The sequence below is a fragment of the Microcaecilia unicolor genome, chromosome 12, assembly GCF_901765095.1.
Source record: "Microcaecilia unicolor chromosome 12, aMicUni1.1, whole genome shotgun sequence".
NCBI classification, from domain to species: domain Eukaryota; kingdom Metazoa; phylum Chordata; class Amphibia; order Gymnophiona; family Siphonopidae; genus Microcaecilia; species Microcaecilia unicolor.
The window spans coordinates 75,493,859-75,514,890 of record NC_044042.1 but is presented as its reverse complement, the minus strand read 5'-3'; the positions used below and the strand labels follow the sequence as shown (position 1 = coordinate 75,514,890).

The following is a 21,032-nucleotide window of genomic DNA, read 5'->3' as shown; positions in this document are numbered from 1 at the left end:
AGTTTGTTTTAAATTTACTACTTCATAGCTTCATTGTGTGCCCCCCTAGTCCTATTATTTTTGGAAAGAGTAAACAAACAATTCACGACTACCCATTCCACTCCTCAGTATTTTATAGACCTCTATCAAATCTCCCCTCAGCCACCTCTTCTCCAATCTGAAGAGCTCTAACTGCTTTAGCCTTTCCTCATAGGGAAGTTATCCCAGTCCCTTTATCATTTTTGTCACCCTTCTCTGTACCTTTTCTAATTCCACTATATCTTTTTTGAGATACTGTGATAGAAACAGATTACAGGATCATAATCTTAGGAAACTACTAACTGTGTAGGTATCCTGAAAGTGACTCCTTTCACAGTATTATGCTTTATCAAGGTCCTGTTGTTGAAATGCATCGGACCTTTGGGTCAGGCGAGTGCCCATTTTCAGCGCCGTGCACTTTTTAAGGATTAAACCCAGAAGTAGAACGCTTCAGTACAGGGCTGAAGCAATATTTTGCTTGATAAGGTCCATTGAGCTTTTTGTTTTTAGTTAGAAACATAGAAACATGACAGCAGATAAAGGCCATATGACCCATCCAGTCTGCTCATCCTCTGTAACCCCACTTCTACCTGTTCCTAAGCGATCCCACGTGCTTATCCCATGCCTTTTACATTCTGGAACAGTCCTAGACTTCACCACCTCCACTGGGAGGCCATTCCACGCCTCCACCACCCTTTTCTATAAAAAAACAGATCATTTGGGGAATGTCAGAGGTTGCCCCCAGTAATCTAAAGGTAAAGATTAGCTGCAGACTAACAAAAGAATGTCTGTGGCTCATTTGATGCGCTATTTTTCATTTACCTAGAATTTCCACCTAGCAACACTGTTCTGCATCTGACACTGAACATGCAGCTTTCAAGCTGCATCTGTGCCACTCCCAACCTCTCTGCTCCTTTGCCACCCCACCCCCTGTGCTAGAGGTAAGCGTAGGCTGTAGTAGGAACCTGCTAAGTAAAATGCAAATAGGGCCACCAATTAATGAGAAGTGAGACCCCTGCTCGGATTTCCCAATCTGTTCTATGCTTCTGCAAGCTCAAGCTTTTGGAAATGTATAATAATCCCCCACCAGAGGGTTGAGGCAAGTGCCTGTCACAAAATAATAATCACAAGAGGGAGGGAGGAAGTAAGGAAGGGAGTGGGGGGGGGGGGGGGAGTAAATTCCCACATGCACAAACCCAGAGAGCAAGTTCAAACCACTTCAGACTTGTGTGATAGGGCTTCTGTTCTCATTTTCACAAAGCATGACAAAAGGTTTATTTATGTGGTAAGCTCAATGTATGAACATAGGCAGCAGTAGGACATCGGTACTCTCTGTAGCTAATACCTTCCCTTCTTAAAAGCCCAAGTTTATTTTGTAGCTTCGGGTTTGCTCCTGCTGCTGTTAACCCTGTGCTTGTAAAGAGAGAATATGGTACTGGCATTTTGTTTTTTCTGCTTTCCCCAGCAATGCTGTGGTCCCACCCCCCAGACGGTAGGGTTTATGGATAAATTTTACTTTAGTGGCATGAAACTGGGAATAATAATCCTTCCTCAGAAAAAAAAATATTTTTCTTTTTAGTTTAAACCAAAACATTGTGTATTAGTCTTTAAAAAAAAAAAAAGGGGGCCACCATCACAGCTCAATCTTTTTACATGACTGTGCAAGACGAAAATGCAGTGTCTCTTCTGCCCCCTCCCTCTGTGCTCATTACCGTTTTCTTACCATAGTAGCCTGAAAAAATTGCCTTCACTTCGATCTTTTTAGAAAGAGTAAGCATCCACAAGCCCTTATCAAAGTAACGGAGCATCCCATCACCTAATTCTCCCATGTCCTCGCCTTCAGTCCCAGCCTGTTGGAACTTCACAAACTCCAGAAGATCGAGGCCTGTCTGCTTGTTCTCTACACCTTGGGCACAGCCCAAAGTAATGTGTGCCCGGCTCCCTCTGGGCAGGTTTTCCAAAGGTAGGACTTCCTTCTCAGCATCTGTTGGCCACAACAGGAGCTCCTGCTCACCCAGCTGTATTCGAGCACCAGTGGTTCTTGGGGTGACAAACAATGCTGTAATAGTCAGGCTGAAAGCTTTTCCATTGCTTGTTTTCACTGCCTGTAGGGACAAAGGAAATTAATTACAAGCTGCGCTTTGCAAGTGTGGGGGGGGGGGGGGGGGGGGGGAGGGAAGGAAGGAAGGAGGAAGGCCTTTTTATTCAATCAAAAATCAATGTTACCCAAAAACCTCCAAACTGCAGCTTTCCGGTTCAGACATCCCTTCTCCAAATGTAACATCTAATGGACCTTGCCCTCTTGCTTATTCTTAAACTAGCTTAACCTAGGACAAACTGCAGAAAATCTAAGGCATTAGTGTATGAAATGTTAATTAAATGTGTAAAACAACATCTGTAAATGTCTTTACATGTGGAATTATTACACAGCCTACAACAGTACCAGTAATTCACTTCAAGTAGTTAGGCATGGAATAAGCATGGAGAACTGTTAGTTATAAAAATTAGACTGAAGGCAAGAACTAGTATGACCACAGGCCATGGGGTAACCAATTAAGATTACTTACAGATAAGTGCCTGACTCAATTATGATTCTGTTCACATAGCTACAACCCCCCACCTAGGGTTACCATATGGCTCCAGAAAAAGAAGGACAGATTGAGCCAGTCTGGGTTTTACTTCCATTGCTTATGATGAAAGCAAAACCCGGACTGGAGCCCCCCCCCCAAAGCAGCCAGGTTCTTGTAGCAGTTTGGGGATGGCAGGGTGCTGTGCACAAAGTTCCTAGGGCCTTAGAAGACAACATACTTGGATAGCAGTGATACTAGTATTGCTGGCTTTTTAGATGTTACAAAGCTTTGTGTTTATACATGGGAAGGTGTTGGGGATGACCTAAATAAGGAACAGTATAAGGGTCAATGACAAGCAGTTAAGCATCTACAGCTGGAAGTTGAGAAATATCCTTACACCGTGGGCATAAATAACTGGGCAGTCCAGGTGGGCAAGTTAGTCTTTTCTCTAGCACAGGGGTTCTCAACCCAGTCCTCGGGACACATCAAGCCAGTCTAGTCAAGATACCTACAATGAATATGCATGAGATAGATTTGCATGCAAATTTATCTCGTGCATATTCATTGTGGGTATCCTGAAAACCTCACCGGCTTGGTGTGTTCCATGGACCGAGTTGAGGACCCCTGACCTAAGTTGAGAACCCCTGACCAAGCACCATCTGCCTATGTTTCTTGATGAAGTCCTCTGGACACACCCAGCCAGCTGGGTTTTCAGGATCTCTACAATGAATATGTATGAGAAATTTGCATGCCAATCTACCTCATGGATGTTCATTTTGTCCTCAGGGACACAGCACGACAGGTTTTCAGGATGTCCACAGTAAATAGGCATAAGAGAGATTTCCATGTAAATTTCTCATGCATATTCATTGCAAGTATCCTAAAAAACCTGACTGGCTGGGTGCGTCCCAAGGAATGAATTGCAAATGCCTGCACTAGGAGCTATTCTCTTTGCCATTTTCAAGCAAAACTTTACAGCTATTTGCCTAAATAGCAGTTCCTTGAAGCCATAATTTTTTTTTGTGCACCCTCTTGTAAGCTTTGAAGGGTATTTAGCAATACCCAAAGAAGTTTTCCAGGCTTCAGCTCACCCAGTTTTACAGGGCTGCTGGACCTCTGTGTGATCCTGTCGCACTTGACTACGACTAGTTTCCTACCTCTCCCCCAGTTAGATTCAGTCTGGAGGCTCCCTGCTGTTCTGTACAATCTAGTCGGCATGGAGGGTGTAGTTTTTTATCTGCTCTTTCACATTTCAGTTTTGATTTTCCTCTGCCCCTACCACAGTGCAGTAAATCAGGTGCAGAGATGCCTGAAAAGAGGTTCTGTCAAAGCACAGCTCTTCCAGAGTACCCAGATTCAATATTAAAACAGCAGACATTGTTAAAGGAAGTCATCAAATGCAGCTGCCACTTATACTATATCAAGAAATAAAACTAGAATAGATATTTAAATTTGTAGTTTTAAGAAAATGGGTTTTACGGCATCACACACAAGAGCAGGTAAAGTGTCCATATTAAAAGGTAATCAGAACAGTCACAAAAAGAAGAAACAACCTTACATAGAAACACAAAATAAAGCATGGACGGATGAATAGCCTTCCCATCAAGTCCACAGGATCACTCCATCGCTAGGATCAAAAGCAGTCAGGCATTTAGTGAAGCATCAAACTGGACAAAGATTCAGCATGGAACCATGTTTTGGCATACAACGCCTGTGCCAGGTGTCATTATATATGAGCTATTAAGATACAGCTTGAGAAACATTTTAGAAGTTTCATGACTCCTAAGGCAGGCGTTGTGCACTGAAAGACAATTCTGTGCCAAGTCTTTCTCCAGTTTGATGCTTCAATAAATGCTTGACTGCTTTTGATCCTACCTCTGGACAATTCGTTTGTTTACGCGCAAGTTCTTTCATAAAGGTCTTTTTAAAGACCCACTCCATAGATTATCACATTAAGTGTTTCCCAACGCACGCATCAGCTGATTTACGACGTCTGAGACCCACTATACGGAACACCGTCGAGTGAGACTCCTGATGCAGGCCTAACGGCCGAAACACAACGGTTGTGTCGAGTCTTTTTTTCATCAATAAACAAGTATTCTTAAGATCCATCTCTCCAAGTCTTGTATTTCCGTGGTCAAACATCCCACTTTCTTCCATACCAAAGACTACTTGTCCGTCCATACTAAAAAGGTATAAGTGGGGCCCTTTTACTGCACTAAGAACTAGGTTCAGCATGTCCTTACACAAGCCTTTCCTGCACACTAAGCCCATGTCTAACGTGGCTGCCAGAAAGGGCCCTTTTTCTATTTCATTAATGGTCGTGTGCTAAAGTTAGCATTAGCAAACAGCCATTTAAAAGAAATTGACAGTGGGCACATTTCCTGCCTCCTCTTTAGATGCCGCTAAGGGCTCGTGCGTTATGCACGCACTAACCAGTTAGCACAGTGGTACTGTCAGTGTACTTGCTAGGTTCTCCACCCCGGACATGCCCCCTCCAAAATAAATACAAAAAAAACATTACTACACACTTAATGGGAACAGACGCACAAACTAATGTGGAACCCTTAGGGTCCCTTTTACTATGCGGCGGTAAGTCCAAAATGGGCTTACCGCTCGCTAAACAGGAAGTACCGCCAGGCTACCTCAGCACGCCGACACATCCAGCAATACAAAAATAAATTTTTGTAGTGCCAGAGTGTACCCAGCGGTAATCGGGCAGTGCCACACACTGCCCAGTTACCGTTGGAACCCTTACTGTCACCTCAGTGGGTGGCAGAAAGGGCTCCTTCCCACCCCCCGAAATAGCCAAACGGCAAGTGCTTTACTTGCCACACAGCCATTTCCTGCAGGAAAGAGAGACTTCCCTTTTACCTACTGTGGTAAAAGGGGGCCTCGGCACACGTGAAAAACATACGCTGACGCCAGTGCAGGCACCCTTTTGCCGCAGCTTGGTAAAGGGGGTTCTTAGTGCGGCCTGTTAGGCTAGTTTTGCTGCATTAAGCAGGTGTTGGCACTTAATGCAGCTTAGTAAAAGGGCCCCTTCATTTTTAAAAAAGTTTTTTTTTTTTAAGAAAAGCCATTAGGGGAAAAAAGAAAATGAAGAATTAAACCAAAAGATAGACAGATTGATCTATAGAGCAATCCCAGCTGCTCCTTCATTAGGGCTGAAAAAGACTGGCACAGGTTTGTAGGCACAACAACACAGAGCAGTTGTGTGTGTGTGTGGGGGGGGGGGGGGGGGGGGGGGATTCTTTAATATTACATATGATGCCAGCAGTAGTCTTTTCTCATCCTGATCCTCCCCAGACTGCCTTGACTGGGTGCATAAGAATGTCTTCTGGGTTGCCCTCAGCACACCTGTGTGGACAGTAGAGGTGTCCAGTCTTCCCTCCCTCAGCACATTGCTTCAGCTCACTCCCATCAGCCAGATATGAAGCTCCTCCCCCACCCCCTCATCACTATCTCCCTAACATCACACAGGGCATTACAACCAGAACCAAAGCACTCGGCAGTTCTCCTGTAAGAAAATATTCTCAGAAAGAAAACCCTAGCACTGACTTCCAGTTTAGTGTAGTGTTCCGATCCAGGAGCCTTCCCATAGTCGGTAAACTTTGTAGTGCAGTGCAGGACATTGGGTCTGTAACTAAAGTAATCAGGCAGGTTCATCTTTCTTTTGGTCTCCTCCATGCCAACTAGGAAATCAAACAAAGCCAATGTTAAAAAAAAAAATTTAGAAAAGAAAAGATTACTATTGCATGGTGTTTATTTCCTGCCCCTGGCATTACAGACACTTCTTGCATCTTGGGAAGGAATTTAGAGTATTTTCCTGTCATGTTTGCAGCTGTTTTTCCTTTTCTGTTGCCCCTTTCACTAAAGCAGGCTCTAGTGTCACCAAAACTGATGGAGTACAGGGTAAAAGCTAGCACCAGGGCACACTCAGTCTCCCATTGTTTAGCAGATTAAGCTGGCCTAGATTTTACCTGGTTTACTAATACAGGGTGATTTTATAAACCATTTTTGTGCCTAAAAGGTTGTTTTACATATATGTAAATTAGCTAATTAACATTACACAGAAAATAGTGGAAACCAGTCACTGTACTCCAAATACTATCAATGACATAATTATGACATTCAATTGAGAAGATCAGAAGCACTGGGTTATAAGGTCTCGTATAGGCCATCCCATTTCAGACCTCAACCTCAAAGTCACCATATCTTCAATCATTTATTCTTCTCCTATAATAGATATTCAGAAACTTCAATCAAGAATTCTTCCCAACAAATGTTTTATATTTAAAAAGCGATCAAAACCCAGCACTTAGCTTAATTCATGCAGCCAGCCATCAAACATGGGGTAACGAGTCAAGTTACCTACCTTGATTTAGAGTTCAGTTTGACTTCATTTTCAGATAAGTTTATTTTTCATTGACTCTTGATCTTGTTTAGTGAGAAGTATTTGCCAGCGTCTTTTCCTGCCCCTCCCCCTCCCCTTTTTTGGGGACTTTCTTCAGGGACACCAACTTTATTTAGATAACAAGAAGTGTGTGGTGGACTTGACTGCACTTTTGATTTGCACCACGCTTCACACAATGGTACAAGCTCGGCTTATGAGAAAAAGGCCTGTTTAGGCTTCCTTAAAGCTCTTTTTGCCCGTGAAAGCCATAGTTGTGGTTTACCAAGGATTTGATAACAGAGTGACCACTCACAATTAAACATTTATGTTATTTAACTTTAGTTTGACACTTCTTGCTATTCTCTAGTGTTTTTGCATGGAAAACTGTAAGACTTGCTTCTAGACTAAGGTCAATTGTGTGCGCAACTGCTAATTGATGCTAATTAATGCCAAATTAAACCAGTAACTGGCTGTTAATTACAGTTACGTTATGAACGTAACTGAACTTATTCTATAAATTGGGTGCCCAGCTTTGTGTTAAGCATAAAGATGGGTTTATATCCATGCCTCCGTGTAGATGCTGATGTAAATCCTGCAGCAGTCAGACAGGTACCTATGCATCTTTATAAAACAGTGTCAAAATAGACGCCTTTCCTGCTCACTTAACTGAAGTGCCCTGTTATAAAAATCGTCCCTGTGTTTTTGACCAGGAAAGAACTTCTTAGCTGGTCAGCAACAGTTAAAGTTAAGGAAAAGTTTGGAAATACTCCTAAGCACTAAACCACAGGGTGGGAAATCGGGAATCTGGCACCCCCAGATCTGTTTTTCCTTCCCCTTCTACCTCTATTTCTTTTGGGTCTGCATAAAGCCTAACAGGAGAGGAATCTCCCTCTGCAAGTTGAGCAATTGCCTGGGTTCAGTTAAGAGAACAGGAGACTGAGAGGTCCTTTTACAAAGGTGCACTGAAAAATGGCTTGTGATAGCGTAGGCACGGGTTTTGGGCACGCACCGATCCATTTTTTTAGCGCGCCTGTAAAAAAGGCCTTTTCTTTACCAAAAATGGATGTGCGGCAAAATCAAAATTGCTGCACGTCCATTTTGGGTCTGAAACCTTACTGCCAGCCATTGACCTAGCGCTAAAGAATCTGGGTGGTAATGACCTGCACGCATATGTTATGTGCGCCCGAAAAGAAAAAAAAAATATTTTTCAGACGCGCGTATCGAACGTGCGCCAAAAAAGAAATTACCACAAGAGCCACGTGGTAGCCATGTAGTAACTCCATTTTGGCACGCGTTGGGCGCGGTTAGACGCTTATGCGGCTTAGTGAAAAGGCCCCTGAATGCTTATCTGTGTGTGCTTTCCTCCTTAAAGAAACAAGACCCATCTACAAGAGAGATTCTCTTATTTCAAGAACCACTCTACAATTTAGCAGTAGTCCACTGCTCCCCTACCTCTCCCCCGCATTTGCTTAAGTACTACCCCCTTACTGTATATCACCCTTTTCTCCAAGACTCTAAAGCATATGACTACTTACAGTCTTTTACCCTCTTCCTGAAGGCTTTCAAGCTCGCAAGTCGTTCCAAAAAAGTCAACTTGGTCTTCCACAGCAGGTCGGCACTCTTCCTACTGAGGAACCAACCATAGTAGAGAGGAATAAGCTCTGTGTCCAAGGTGGCCTTCAGATTCTTCAGCTCTTCCACGGACAGCCCCCAGTGGTTCTTCTGTGCCAGTGTAAAGCAGTCACTGTGCCAGGGTACCTTGGGCTCAACGATGACCACACTGAACTGATACTGGTCTGCTACGTCCAGGAGTTGGTCCAGTCGATCCTTTTCATGATGGGTGTCATCCAGCACAATGACACTGGTCCCCTGCTGAGAACAGTTGACCACCTCATTGTCAAACCTGTGGTAGGTGTCTGGAACAGCACGCCTCACCTCAGGTTTGATGTTGAATTTATCGGCCGAGATCACCCTGCAGGCATCCTTGTACCTCTCTAGAAATTCTTTGGCAAGGGTGGATTTCCCACTGCCAGGCAACCCCCTGATAATGAAAAAGGTTTTGGATTCTTTGACTGTTGCGATGGTGGGGTTGTCAGACAGGAAAGGGAAATGCAAACTTTCGGGATGATCTGTAGATGCCTGGGTGGACATTGTGCGGTGCAGTATTGTAGGGATGAAAGAGCCCGTAATCCTACTGATGCCTTTGCTCTAGAAATGAAAATGAGAACAAAAGTTACTTATATTTGTCTTGAAACTATGATTGCTACAATAACAGCTAATGCAACAACGAGCTATCATAACATGCCCAGCCTGTATTGTTGAGCCATCTGCAGGTGATTAATTGTAGGAAGTCCACAAAGCAAGTCTGCACAGCATCTGATGCCAGGAGCTAAGGAATCGATGAAATGGGGAAACTGAAAACAACAGACAAAGCCAGAAGCTGGTTTTGTGGTATCATAATAAATGTTTTGCATCTAAATTGCTTAAAACCAACACCACAACTGCAGAAGGGTTTGGCCCACAATCTGATTATCAGCCATGGAGTGTTCAGTTTATGGCTGAGAATTTGTTCCTGGGATCCCAAGAGAAAAGCAGTTAAGTTTTGCATTTAAACTTTTTTTTTTTTTTTAGCTCACCATGGCCAGTAGAACTGTGGCACATAGCGTGGCCTGGCCTCATATTCTGGGACAATTTTCCTTGTAAGCTGCTATTATATATACAAAGGTATGGGAGAAGAGGATCCAGTTTTGTACCTGGTGAATGCACCAGGTACATCGTGGGAGCTGAATGCAATACTCATCCCACCCCTCTGTGTGACACCAGACACCAGTTCCCTGTGCCTTCTGTTGTCCAGTTGAAAACAAGCTGTTTGATTTAGTCCAGTACGGCTAGTACTAAGAACATAAGAACAGCCATACTGGGTCAAACCAATGGTCCCTCTAGCCCAGTATCCTGCTTCCAACAGTGGCCAATCCACGTCACAAATACCTGGCAGAAACTCAATTAGAAGCAGTATCGTATGCTACCAATCATGGGGCAAGCAGTGGCTTCCCCCATGTCCATCTCAGTAACAGACCATGGACCCTTACTCCAGGAACTTGTCCAAACCTTTTTTAAACCCAGATATGCTAACCTCCAGCAGCACATTCCAGAGATTAACTATTCTTTGCATGAAAAAATATGTCCTCCTATTTGCTTTAAAAGTATTTCCATGTAATTTCATTCACTGTCCCCTGGTTTTTGTACTTTCTAAAAGAGTGAAAAACAGATTCACTTCTACCTGTTCTACATCACTCAGGATTTTATAGATCTCGATCATAACCTCCCCCCCCCCCCCCCAGCCATCTCTTTTCCAAGCTGAAAAGCACTAACCTCTTTAGCTTTTCCTCATATGAGTTTGTCTTGTTGGGCAGACTGGATGGACCGTGCAGGTCTTTTTCTGCCATCATCCACTATGTTACTATGTTATATAGCAGGAATTCCATCCCCTTTTATCATTTTGGTCTCTCTGAACCTTTTCTAATTCCACTATATCTTTTTTGAGATATGGCGACCAGAATTGAACACAATACTCAAGGTGAGGTCGCACCATGGAGCAACAGACAGGTATTATAATATTCTTGCTCTTATTTTGCATCTCTTTCCTAACAATTCCTAGCATCCTGTTTGCTTTTTTGGCCACCACCAGACACTGGGCAGAAGATTTCAGTGTACTGTCTACAATGACACCTAGATCTTTTTCTCGAGTGCTGACTCCTAAGGTGGACCTCAGCATCAGGTACCTGATTCAGATTATTCTTATCAATGTGCATCACTTTGCATTTGTCCACATTAAATTTCTTCTGCCATTTGGAAACCCAGTCTTCCAGTTTCCTAAGGTCTTCCTGCAATTTTTCACAATCTGCCTCTAACCCTCCAAACTTTAAATTGTAAAATGGGCAATTCTGGAGTATTTTTCAAAAAAACCAAAACACAATGGCACAGGCAATCTTGCAAATTTGCTTATTTTAGGCTCTCTGATATGAAAAGATGTAGACAAAAGGCCAATTTTTGCTACAAAAAATAATGGCAGTTCATTTTGTAGGGGTCGGTCTATGTTTCCTGTCTGCGTTCTATCTAGTCAGCCTAATGGTAGCCCGATTGTGCAGAGAGGCTACCAGTCAGATGAGAGGACATGGAGAGGCCACGTGTGATGCCGCCCCGATGAGAGTCATACGCAGAGATGCCAAGTTACCCAGTTCCAGGCTGGAGATTTGGGACAGTCCAGAATTTCTGACCAACTCTTATGCTGCATTATGGGACTTGCAGCACTAATATCAACGGGCTGGATCAGGCACTACAAATGTCACACTGCTTCAGGATGTAAGTTCAAAATCAGGACTGGCTAAAATGTCTCCAGCTGGAACAGGGTATCTTGGCATCTCTGTATAGGGGTAAAAATACCACACACAATAGCCTTCCTCCCACACCCCTTTCAATGAGGGCTGCAGCAAAAGCAGAGAAACCGTGTATTCCAATTCATTTCTACTCCGGTTAACTCCAGAATAAATCACCCACTTCCGCATTTAGGCAAGAAAATGCCCTTGCATGCTTGGTGCAAAAGAGCATCTCTTTAAAAGGGGTATTCTTGTGTATGCCAGGGACTCATTCAGGGCACTGCCACTTGCACCGTCGTACAAGTGGGAAAAATATTCTATTATATACAACAAATCAGAATTCACTCCCCCCATGTCACCCCACCGCCTCCAAATAAACATTTCAAACAAACCCCAAGTAAAAAAAAAAAAGCAATAATCAATCCTATTGTGAGCCTCTATGGTTTGAAAGCCAGCTTTAAGTAATAAACTGAAACCAGCATTCTGGTGAACAATGAACAGTAGCAGCTGAACAATGCAGCCCGGTCACCACAAGTCACTTTGCACTTGTGGCATTTTTTTTCTTTTCTGCTTTTGGAGAACAAAAGGGAAGGGAAGAGAAGGGAGTTTGGGATTTAGCTCATGCCTTTTTCGGCAGTAACTAAGTCAAGATTCACTTGGGGGCCTAGAAAGCAAAAGGTTTATTTGTGTTTAAAATCACACAGTTTGGGTGGACCAAGCCTTTGTTCACTAGTGTCTACCACCAGGTGTTTAAAGCTGAAAATGGCAGGGAGGGGGAATATATATCACTTTTCCACAAGCATTATTTAACAATATTGGTTCCCCCCCCCCCCCCCCTGAATTTATACAGAATAGAGGAGTTCAGCGAGTTGGGGACACAGAATCTATTGTTTTAATGCTGAAGGGCACAGATGGACACGAGTCCTTCTGTACCTGCCTCAGGTACTCACTTAGATAATAACCTCCCCCACCCCCCACACACACACTTATCACCGCTGTGCAGCATTACATGTGGCTCACAGCACCATAAAACTGGTGTTAAGAGCAGGAGATGCTATTCACCAATGCTTGTGTCCCTGAACCAGCTGCTTTATCTGCATCCTGCCTAATGCCAACTGTAACACTTGTGACAGTTACACAGAAGGTAAATAAGGGGAGGGATTTGGAATTTAGCTCCTCCCTTTTTCAGTTGTAGCTCAAGGCGGGTTTCATTCAGGTTCAATGGGTATCATCGGTTGTACCCTCCCTACCTCACCACGCCTTGGTTGTCATCCTGCTTACACTGTCCTAGTTAAGGATGGTTTCCAGCTGTTAGCCATACAGCTCTGAGCTTTTCTTCAGTCTTTTCAAACTCATTTGCTAGGACAGTCGTACCTTTCTTCCCAGTAACCTCCAATTCACTTTCCTTGTGCATTTCTCCACCTAACCTCTGGATTTTGCCCATAGTTACTCCCAGCCCTCTTCACGGCATCTTGTGTGAAACTAGCTTACGGCAGATAAAGGCCTACATGGTCCATCCAGTCAGCCCAACAAAATAAACTCCTAGTATATGATATGATAACATATGCAGACTTGATCTGGAGCTGTCCTTGCCATTTTCAGAGCAGAGAGGCGGCCATCTGCAAATGCTCGATCAGCAAACGGACAAAGCAGGCCAGCGGATTGTAGAAACAGGGAGATGTTGAACAAAGAGTCCGATGTGGCCATATTTCGCCTTTCAAAAGGCTGAGTCAGTGGGAAACTATAAGGAATCCAAAATAATCCTTCCCCTACTAGTTAAGAAGTATAAACAAAACTGTTATCACTTCCTTTCTCTAGAGGAGTGCCGGAGGAGGAGAAAGCGGTTAATAGTTTTGTTTATACTTAACTGGTAGGAGAAGGATTGTTTTGGATCCGCTACAGTTTACCCCCCAACGCAGCCTTTTGGAAAGTGAAACGTCGCCACATCAGGCACTTTCAATAAACTCCGTATTTCTACAATCCGCTGGTCTGCTTCATCTGCTTGATGTTTTCAGGGCACAAACCGTTATTTATTAGGATTTATTTGCCTTTTTGAAGGAATTCACTCAAGGTGGTGTACAGTAAGAATAGATCAAACATGAGCAGTAGGCAATTAGAGCAGTAAAAATATCTGAACAACAATACAAAGTATGGCATGGTACACTACTTGCAATGACAATATGTTCTAGTACATATTGTCATTGCAAGGAAGAATTAGAAAGTAAGATGATTGATTTGAAGAAAGTTGCACGTGAGGTCAGAGAGATGGTTAAATATTATCTCAGCTAGGGTAGGCGTGGATAAACATGTCCTGCTGCAGTATGTGCAGCCCGAGTCAATCCTTGTGTGTGTGAGTGAGACTAACAAGTTAGTTGCTTCTTCCGTTAAAGGCTTGGTTGAAGAGCCAAGCTTTCACCTGCTTCCTGAAATAGAAGCCTGCCCAGCACTGGATTAATTTTTTAACTACCCGAGTTGCTGTCGAAGCCCACTCCAAACCAATCAGAGCTAGGTAGCTTGATCTGTTGTTAGGGAACATCTGCCATTTCTTTCAAAATTATTCTATGGATGTGTTTCCCCCCCCCTCCCCACCCATCTTACTCTGGGCGCACCTTCAGGCTCAGGCATGTAAAGTATTGGTAGAGCAAGGGCTGTGATGAACAGTGTGAGTTCTTCCTGAAAGTGTCCAGTAAGACAGACCCCTCATCAGTCCCTCTTTCTTGGAGGCCTCAGACACAGCAGCACTGGATAAAGCAGAGCCCCCTCCCCCCCCCCCCACACACACACTTTGTTTTTGTTTTTTTTACCTACTCTGCCTCAGATAGTTCCTCCTTTACCCCACAACACTGAACACAGATGAAAAGCCTTCGCAATGTTTCTTTGAAGCCTGAAGCCCTGTAAACACTGTATGATACAATTCTTTGGTTTTTCACTGTACTGTGTATCAGTTACCTCCAAAATACCAGATGTTTGTCTCTTCCCCTGCAGGTCGGTTTCTATATAAATAACAGAAAGTGGCTTAGGCAGGTGTTTGAAGTGGAAGGGAGGGAAAGGAAATCAGTTAGCTTACAAAATGTAGCACCCAGCAGAGACACACCCTCACTGAGATTGAAGCAAGAAAAAAAAAAAAGACCCACTTGGAAATCAGAGTTCATATTGAAACCAGATATGTGGTTAATTGTTGTCACATTCCAGAAAAAAAAAAGAATTGGAAGGCTGAAAGGAAATATTTCTTCCTAGAAAGGGTTCTTTTAAGTGAGCCTGGGATAGGCAGAGATGATGGGACAAAGCTCAGGCTGCCAGAGACTCTGCAGTGTGGCACCAGAAAGGGCCCTGTCATCATTATCTGCTTTAAGAGTCCCTCACTGTAGCATGGTTGGTGTTAGACATTCAGGGGCCCAGGGCAGAAACCGCCAGGGAGGGACCCAAATGCCGGCCTTCAGCCTATGCCTCCTTTAGCTTGAAGGAAGTTTGGGGCCCCCTATGGTATGGGAGCCCAGGGCAATTGCCCTGTTTGGCACCCCTGCCCTGTAGCTGCCGTGGAATGTCAGCTCCAGGATGAAAACGAGGAAGGAAGGAAGGATGAAACATCCTTCCTCCAGACATACACATGTATATGGAGCCAGATCAAAAGAGAACAGCTGTCAGAATTCCCCCCCCCCCCCAACAGATCCTGAAAATCGGGGGGGGGGGGGGGGGGGTAACCAGGATCTCAAAAAAGGGGGGACAGACAGACAACGAGCTCCCCAGCCATCTTTCCTTTCAGGCATCAAGTTAAACATTGTTATCTAGCTAACTGTTTAAATAAAGTAAAATACTGAGAAACAGATGGGAGATGTGTCCATTTCTGGGCACTTCTGCCCGTGCATAAATCTAGCTCTACCTCTGATTTGATGGACACGCTTAGAACATTTTCTTAGATTAGGAGCGGCCGAAAAACTTCAAGTGGACTGACTGTATTCACCCAATAGAACACACAATCTTAGCTTATACAGTAGCAAAGTAAATGACAGCAGATAAAGACCACCACGGCCCATTCAGTCTGGCCAGAAAGGTGGTAGGCTTGAACCTGCTGCTATGTGCAGGATCCTCCTCTCCTCCCCCTTTTGTTTTAATGGTTGTAGCTGCCACTCTGCAGATCCCCCCTCTCTATGCCTTTTTTAAAGTGAGAAGGTCATTTTAAGTTTTGCGGCATAGGACCCTCTGTGTTTATCCCATGCTTTTTTTTTTTTTAATTCTGTCAGTTTTTGTTTCCACCACTTCCCATGGAACAGCATTCCGTGCATCCACCACCCTTTCTGTGAAACAATTTTCTTCCTTGCAGCTTCATTTCGTATCCTCTGATACTATATCCTCCCTATTTTTGGAAAAGAATTGTTTGTTCATTAATATCTTGATCAAGTCTCCCTTGTCCCCTCCTGTCTTGTAGGGTCTAAGTATTTCAAGTCTTCACGTCTTTTCATACTAGTCTTGGTTGCTTTCCTCTAAGCAGCTTCGAGTCCCCTTATGTCTTTGGCAAGCTCCATCTTCCAAAACTGAACATAGCAGGTTCAAGCGGGTCCTCACCAATGACTTGTACAGAGGAATTAACACTGTCTCTCTTTTGCTGGTTATGCCCTCTCAGTGCAGCCCAGCTTCCTTCTGGCCTTGGCCACCTCTTTGTCCCACTGTTTTGCCAGTTGACATTGTCACCCCAAGGTCCCTCTCCTGTTTCTGCATAACAGCCTCTTATCACATACAGCTCCTTTGGATTTCTGCACCCCAAATACATCACTCTACATTTCTTCACATTCAACCTCCACTGCCAAGCACTAGCCCAAGCTTCTCATTTTTTAGAAAATCACTTCTCATGTTTTCCACTCCTTCCAGGGCAGAATTGTTCAATCCAGTTCTTGGGGCACACCCAGCCAATCAGGGTTTTCAGGATATCTGCATCAAATTCAATGGGGACATACTGAAAACTCCGACTGGATTGAAAAGCTCTGATCCAGGGTGTCAACTGTGTTACTAATTTTTGTGTCATCTGCAGAAAGACATACTTTTTTTCCTCTAACCTTTCGACTATATTGCTTAGAAAGATATTGGAAGAGAATTAGCCCCAGGATGATCTCTGAGGTACTCCACTACTCACCTTTCTTCTGAGTGAATTTCATACTGTACATCAGTTACCCCCAAAGTACTTTCTGTCTCCTCTCCATGAACCAATTTCTGATCTAGTTGACCACCTCGGGTCCCATCCTCGGGCTGCTTAGTTTACTCATGAGCTTCCAATGAGGAGCAGTATCTAAGGCTTTGCTGAAATCTTAATAGACCACATACCCTCGATCTAGTTTTTTTTGTCACCTAGTCAAAGAAATCAATCTGATTAGTTTGGCATGGCCTGACTTTGGTAACGCCATCTTGCCTCCGATCTTGCTACCCACTGGATTGTAGAAAGTTCACAATCTTTTCCTTCTGCAGCATCTCCCATACCTTTCCTACCATTAAGGTAAGGCTTACCAGACGATATTCTCCAGTGCTATGGAACCTCTCCTGTCTCCAAGGATCTATTAAACATAATCTTTAAAGGACCTGCCAGAATCCCTCTGAGCTCCCTCGGTATCTTGGGATGTATCTTATCCAGCCCCACGGCTTTGTTCACTTTCAGTTTTGCAAGTTGTTCGTAAAAACTTTCTTCCATGAACAGATCGGGGTCTACACCATTCCTATATGTATCTCTGTCGATCATCTGCAGACCTTCTCCAGGTTTTTCTTTTCCATGACTACCAAAGAAAAATATTTCCATGTTCCCCTCTTCACTTTCCATCCATCAGTCCTCAGAACCATTTGATTCCTGTAATTCCACCTGTAACCCTCCTCTCCCCAATATACCTGAAAAAAATTGTCAAATCGCATTATAGCTTTACCTATTTCTTTTTTCTTTTGCCATCTGGGATTTCTTTCTTTGTGTGGTAGTCCTGTGTGTTCCTCTTTTTGTGTTCTGTCTTACCTTTATTACACATCACAGGATTTAAATAGCAGGGCACAAGTTCTCTTCCTTCAGGGGAAACACAGACGTTTAAACAATTCAACCAGGCCTATATTTACAACACTTCCTCTCAAATTCAAAGAGCTCAGTGTGGTCCTCTGAACACCCTCGTGGGACTCCCCTATGGATAGAATAGTTCTCTAGATCTCGGGTTGCAGGTTCTAGCTCTGAGCTGTAAGCAAGCCCTTCTGGATACTCCAGGTAGTAGAGACACTCCAGGGCAGGGCTCCAGCCTTGCATCCCAGCGCTCCGTTGCAACTGCAAACCTTCCGACATCATTAGGCTGAAGATGAGGACAGCAGCAGTGACTTTGTTATCCTAGTCAGGGCAGTCCCTAGATGAGAACAGGCATGTGCATCTCAAGCAATGCCTAATGGCAAGGGGATGCGGGGGAAAGCAGGCTGAAATTATTCAGATGCCAGTCTGTGTGGATCAGAAAAAGAAGAGGCGTAAAATGCCGTTCCAACACTTTGAGCCACTAAAGTCCACTGAGAATTTGAGAAGCATCTTTGCATAAATGACCACTTACTTTAAGATTACCCAAAAAAAAAAAAAGGCCAAACAGTTTTCCCTTCCAGGACCTGTGGCTTCCTGCACAGATTTTCAAGAAGCAAAGGTAATCGCACATCCTTTCACTAATAAGACTATGTCTGCAGTAAAAAGTCACATTGGATATCTAGGACAACTGTTTTAATGTATTTACACTACATCTAGCCATCTTCCCTCATCTAAAGATCCTGACAAAAAAAATTGTTATACGTATATAAGTATTGCCATACTGGGAAAGACCAAAGGTCCATCAAGCCCAGCATCCTGTTTCCAACAGTGGCCAATCCAGATCACAAATACCTGGCAAGATTCCAAAAAAGTACAAAACATTTTATACTGCTTATCCCAGAAATAGTGGATTTTCCCCAAGTCCATTTAATAACGGTCTATGGACTTTTCCTTTAGGAAGCCGTCCAAACCTTTTTTAAACTCCACTAAGCTAACCGCCATTTATGCAAAGATGCTCATTTATGACCATCGGTTTGCCAGTAAGAATTCAGAATTCCTCTACAAAATTTCAGACACATCTGTGCAAGGACTGGGCCTCCCGTTTATGCAGACAAACAGCGAAACAACGAGCACTTAGCATCCATAAAAGAAGCTAAAAAGCCAACAAATTAAAAATAAATTATAGAGCACTTACAGATGTAGAAAAAAACCTGATGCTGTGTCTGTAGGACATCTCGGAAGACTACTTACTAACTGTTCAGCTCTGGTCCTCAAATAGCACAAGGTGAGGGTTCAAATCTAGACACATCAAAGCACTGATAATACAAGCAAGGAGTCTAAAAGCAGGCCAGCTTTTCTGACTGTAAGGTATCCGCTCTCTCATGGGTCATCGGGATATTACAGGGCTGAAACAAAAATGGATTCAAAAGCAAACAATAGAGAGGTACGGAGGCCATGTTAATCCACTTTTAAAGGTAATCAATAGAAATAGAATAAAGAAAATAAGATGATACCATTTTTATTGGACTAATTTAATACATTTTTGATTAGCTTTCAAAGGTTGCCCTTCGTCGTAAGATCAGAAATAAGCAAATGTTGGTAAATAACAGTATATATAAGTGAAACATCAAAGAATTTCAGTGACAGTCTGAGGGTAGGTTAGGTGTGGGACAGGGTGGGTCGGGTGGACGACCAGAATGTCACCTCTGTGGGGCTGCACTTTACAAATCCAGAACACTGTAGCAATGATTTTATGGTGAGAATCCTAAAGGGGAACTTTAAAACAATCCAGGAACGTAAGACCTTTGAAGTGAGGATGCTTAAATGTTTTGACACCCACCAGACAGATCTGGATTTCTGGCCCATTATAAACCATAATATTCTACTGCTTTGTCGCCCTCTTATCACCATGCAAAAGCAAACAGGTCACTTGAAACTAAAATCGGATTTCCAAAAGAAAGCGACACGCCAATCCTTAGCATAAACTGAACAATCTAGGCTTAAGATCCACAGCCCCTGGCAGGACTCATGGGGGGGGGGGGGGGGGGGGGGGCTGCAGCATTTCTGCCTGGGATTTGCAAGTTTTCTTCGGGGGTCTGTCAACACTCTCTCTACAAAGCTGTACAAGATATCTCAGATGGGGAGAAAAACTAAAGTCACAGGTGGCCAAATGGATTGAAAGTGAAAGACTCCCAGTGTATCTGCCCAACAGCGAGGTGGATTTAGGAAGGGGATTCCCAGCAATTACACCGGGATATAGGGAATAAACATTAGAAGCCAAAGTGCTGTGAACGGGAATCAGGAGACCAGAATTACACCGAAACCTAAAGCAGGGTCCAGCAGTACCAGAGAAATCCCGAGACGGCACAACCAGTGAGCGGCGATACAAACCAGGAGCAGATCTGGCACGATTAAAGGATCGAATTGGAATCCGGTCCTTCCCGTCCGCAGGGTCACGATCCGTTTCCACGTAAAAGAGAAAGAGTGAAGCCACTTCTGTCCAGCTTCCCAGAACCCGAGAGGAGGGGGCACCCGCTTCTCTGGATACTGGAAGAGGGGTCCGCCCAGGGTCGATTCGGTGATCTGCAATCGCTCACCCACAAACCGCTGCACGCTGTCCTCAGCATCTGCCCCGAAACCCTGTTTTTGTAAGCTGAGAAACGAAAGTGAATGGAGGGGGAGGGAAAAATTACGTAAGGGGAGGGGATGTGGGGAGGGGAGTGAGCATAAAAGGGCAGTAGAACAGAAGGGAGGGCCCTGGAGAGGAGGATAAGAGTCCGGGAGATGGAAGGACTGAAAAGCTACCACCAGTTCTAGCATCTCCTGTGTAGCCAGACTGCCAATTTTGGGTGGGCCTGAACTCAAAGTGGGTGGGCACAACATTTAGTCACACTAATCAGATGCATTGGTCACACAGGGGTAAAGTGCTGCTTTTCAGTGCATCAGGTTCCAGAAAATAATTTATTTAATAGCCTAACACCCAGGGCCGTGCCGATGCGGTAAGCGGGGTAAGCGCCGCAGGGGGGCGCTATCCTCTGGGGGGCGCCGCCGCTGCGTGCTTACCCTGCCCTCCCGCTCCCATGTAGGAACTGCCCGCCCTCTTCTCCTCCCCAAGATCCTGTTCCTTTTTTTTTTCTTTTAAATTTACCTTCCTCCGGCAGCGCAGCGTCAGTGAAGGAGACGGCGCTCCCAGTCCCGACGTCTCTAGCCTTCCCTTGTTCACTTCTTCTAAGAAGGCGGGGCAGTGAGCAGCGAACAAGGGAAGGCTAGAGACGTCGGGACTGGGAGCGCCGCCTCCTTCACTGACGCTGCGCTGCCGGAGGAAGGTAAATTTAAAAGAAAAAAAAAGGAACGGGATCTTGGGGGGGAGAAGAGGGCGGGCAGTTCCTACATGGGAGCGGGAGGGCAGGGGAGAGAGGGGAATCGCTGCCTTGGAGCCGGGGGGGGGGGGGGGCACCAACTGGTAGTCTGCAGGGGGGCGCCAGAGACCCTTGGCACGGCCCTGCTAACACCCTTTTCAATGAGCTTTCAGAGGCCAAAACCTCCTGCCTCAGGTCAGTATAATGCTGTTATGGTATCCTCTCCTGACCTAAGGAAGTATTGGTCACTGCACTGACTTCTACCTGGCTCTCCTCTTATACAGTGTTCAG

The 21,032-nt window shown here is 44.4% G+C and overlaps 1 protein-coding gene across 5 annotated transcripts; it reads right to left on the bottom strand.

Annotated features, from left to right (window-relative positions):
• Positions 1 to 649: 649 nt before the first annotated feature.
• Positions 650 to 20,045, bottom strand: CNP (2',3'-cyclic nucleotide 3' phosphodiesterase). Of its 5 annotated transcripts, none has more exons than XM_030221335.1 (4): positions 19,980 to 20,045; positions 8,520 to 9,192; positions 6,150 to 6,283; positions 650 to 2,123 (listed from the first exon to the last, which is right to left on the bottom strand). In XM_030221335.1, the coding sequence occupies exons 1-4, from the start codon at positions 20,007 to 20,009 to the stop codon at positions 1,668 to 1,670; spliced, it is 1,293 nt and encodes a 430-aa protein (XP_030077195.1). In that variant the 5' UTR covers positions 20,010 to 20,045; the 3' UTR covers positions 650 to 1,667. The 5 variants fall into 5 exon arrangements, with proteins under 5 accessions (XP_030077195.1, XP_030077198.1, XP_030077196.1 ...); XM_030221338.1 differs by lacking the exon at positions 19,980 to 20,045 and adding an exon at positions 19,774 to 19,973; XM_030221336.1 differs by lacking the exon at positions 19,980 to 20,045 and adding an exon at positions 19,707 to 19,721.
• Positions 20,046 to 21,032: the final 987 nt, after the last annotated feature.

Coding starts and splice junctions, on each gene's coding strand:
- CNP (XM_030221335.1), bottom strand. CDS start 20,009: ATGCTGAGGACAGCGTGCAGCGGTTTGTGG. Junction 9,193..19,979: donor CAGCGTGCAGCGGTTTGTGG/GTGAGCGATTGC, acceptor TTTCATTTCTAG/AGCAAAGGCATCAGTAGGAT. Junction 6,284..8,519: donor CAGGAAGAGGGTAAAAGACT/GTAAGTAGTCAT, acceptor TTGATTTCCTAG/TTGGCATGGAGGAGACCAAA.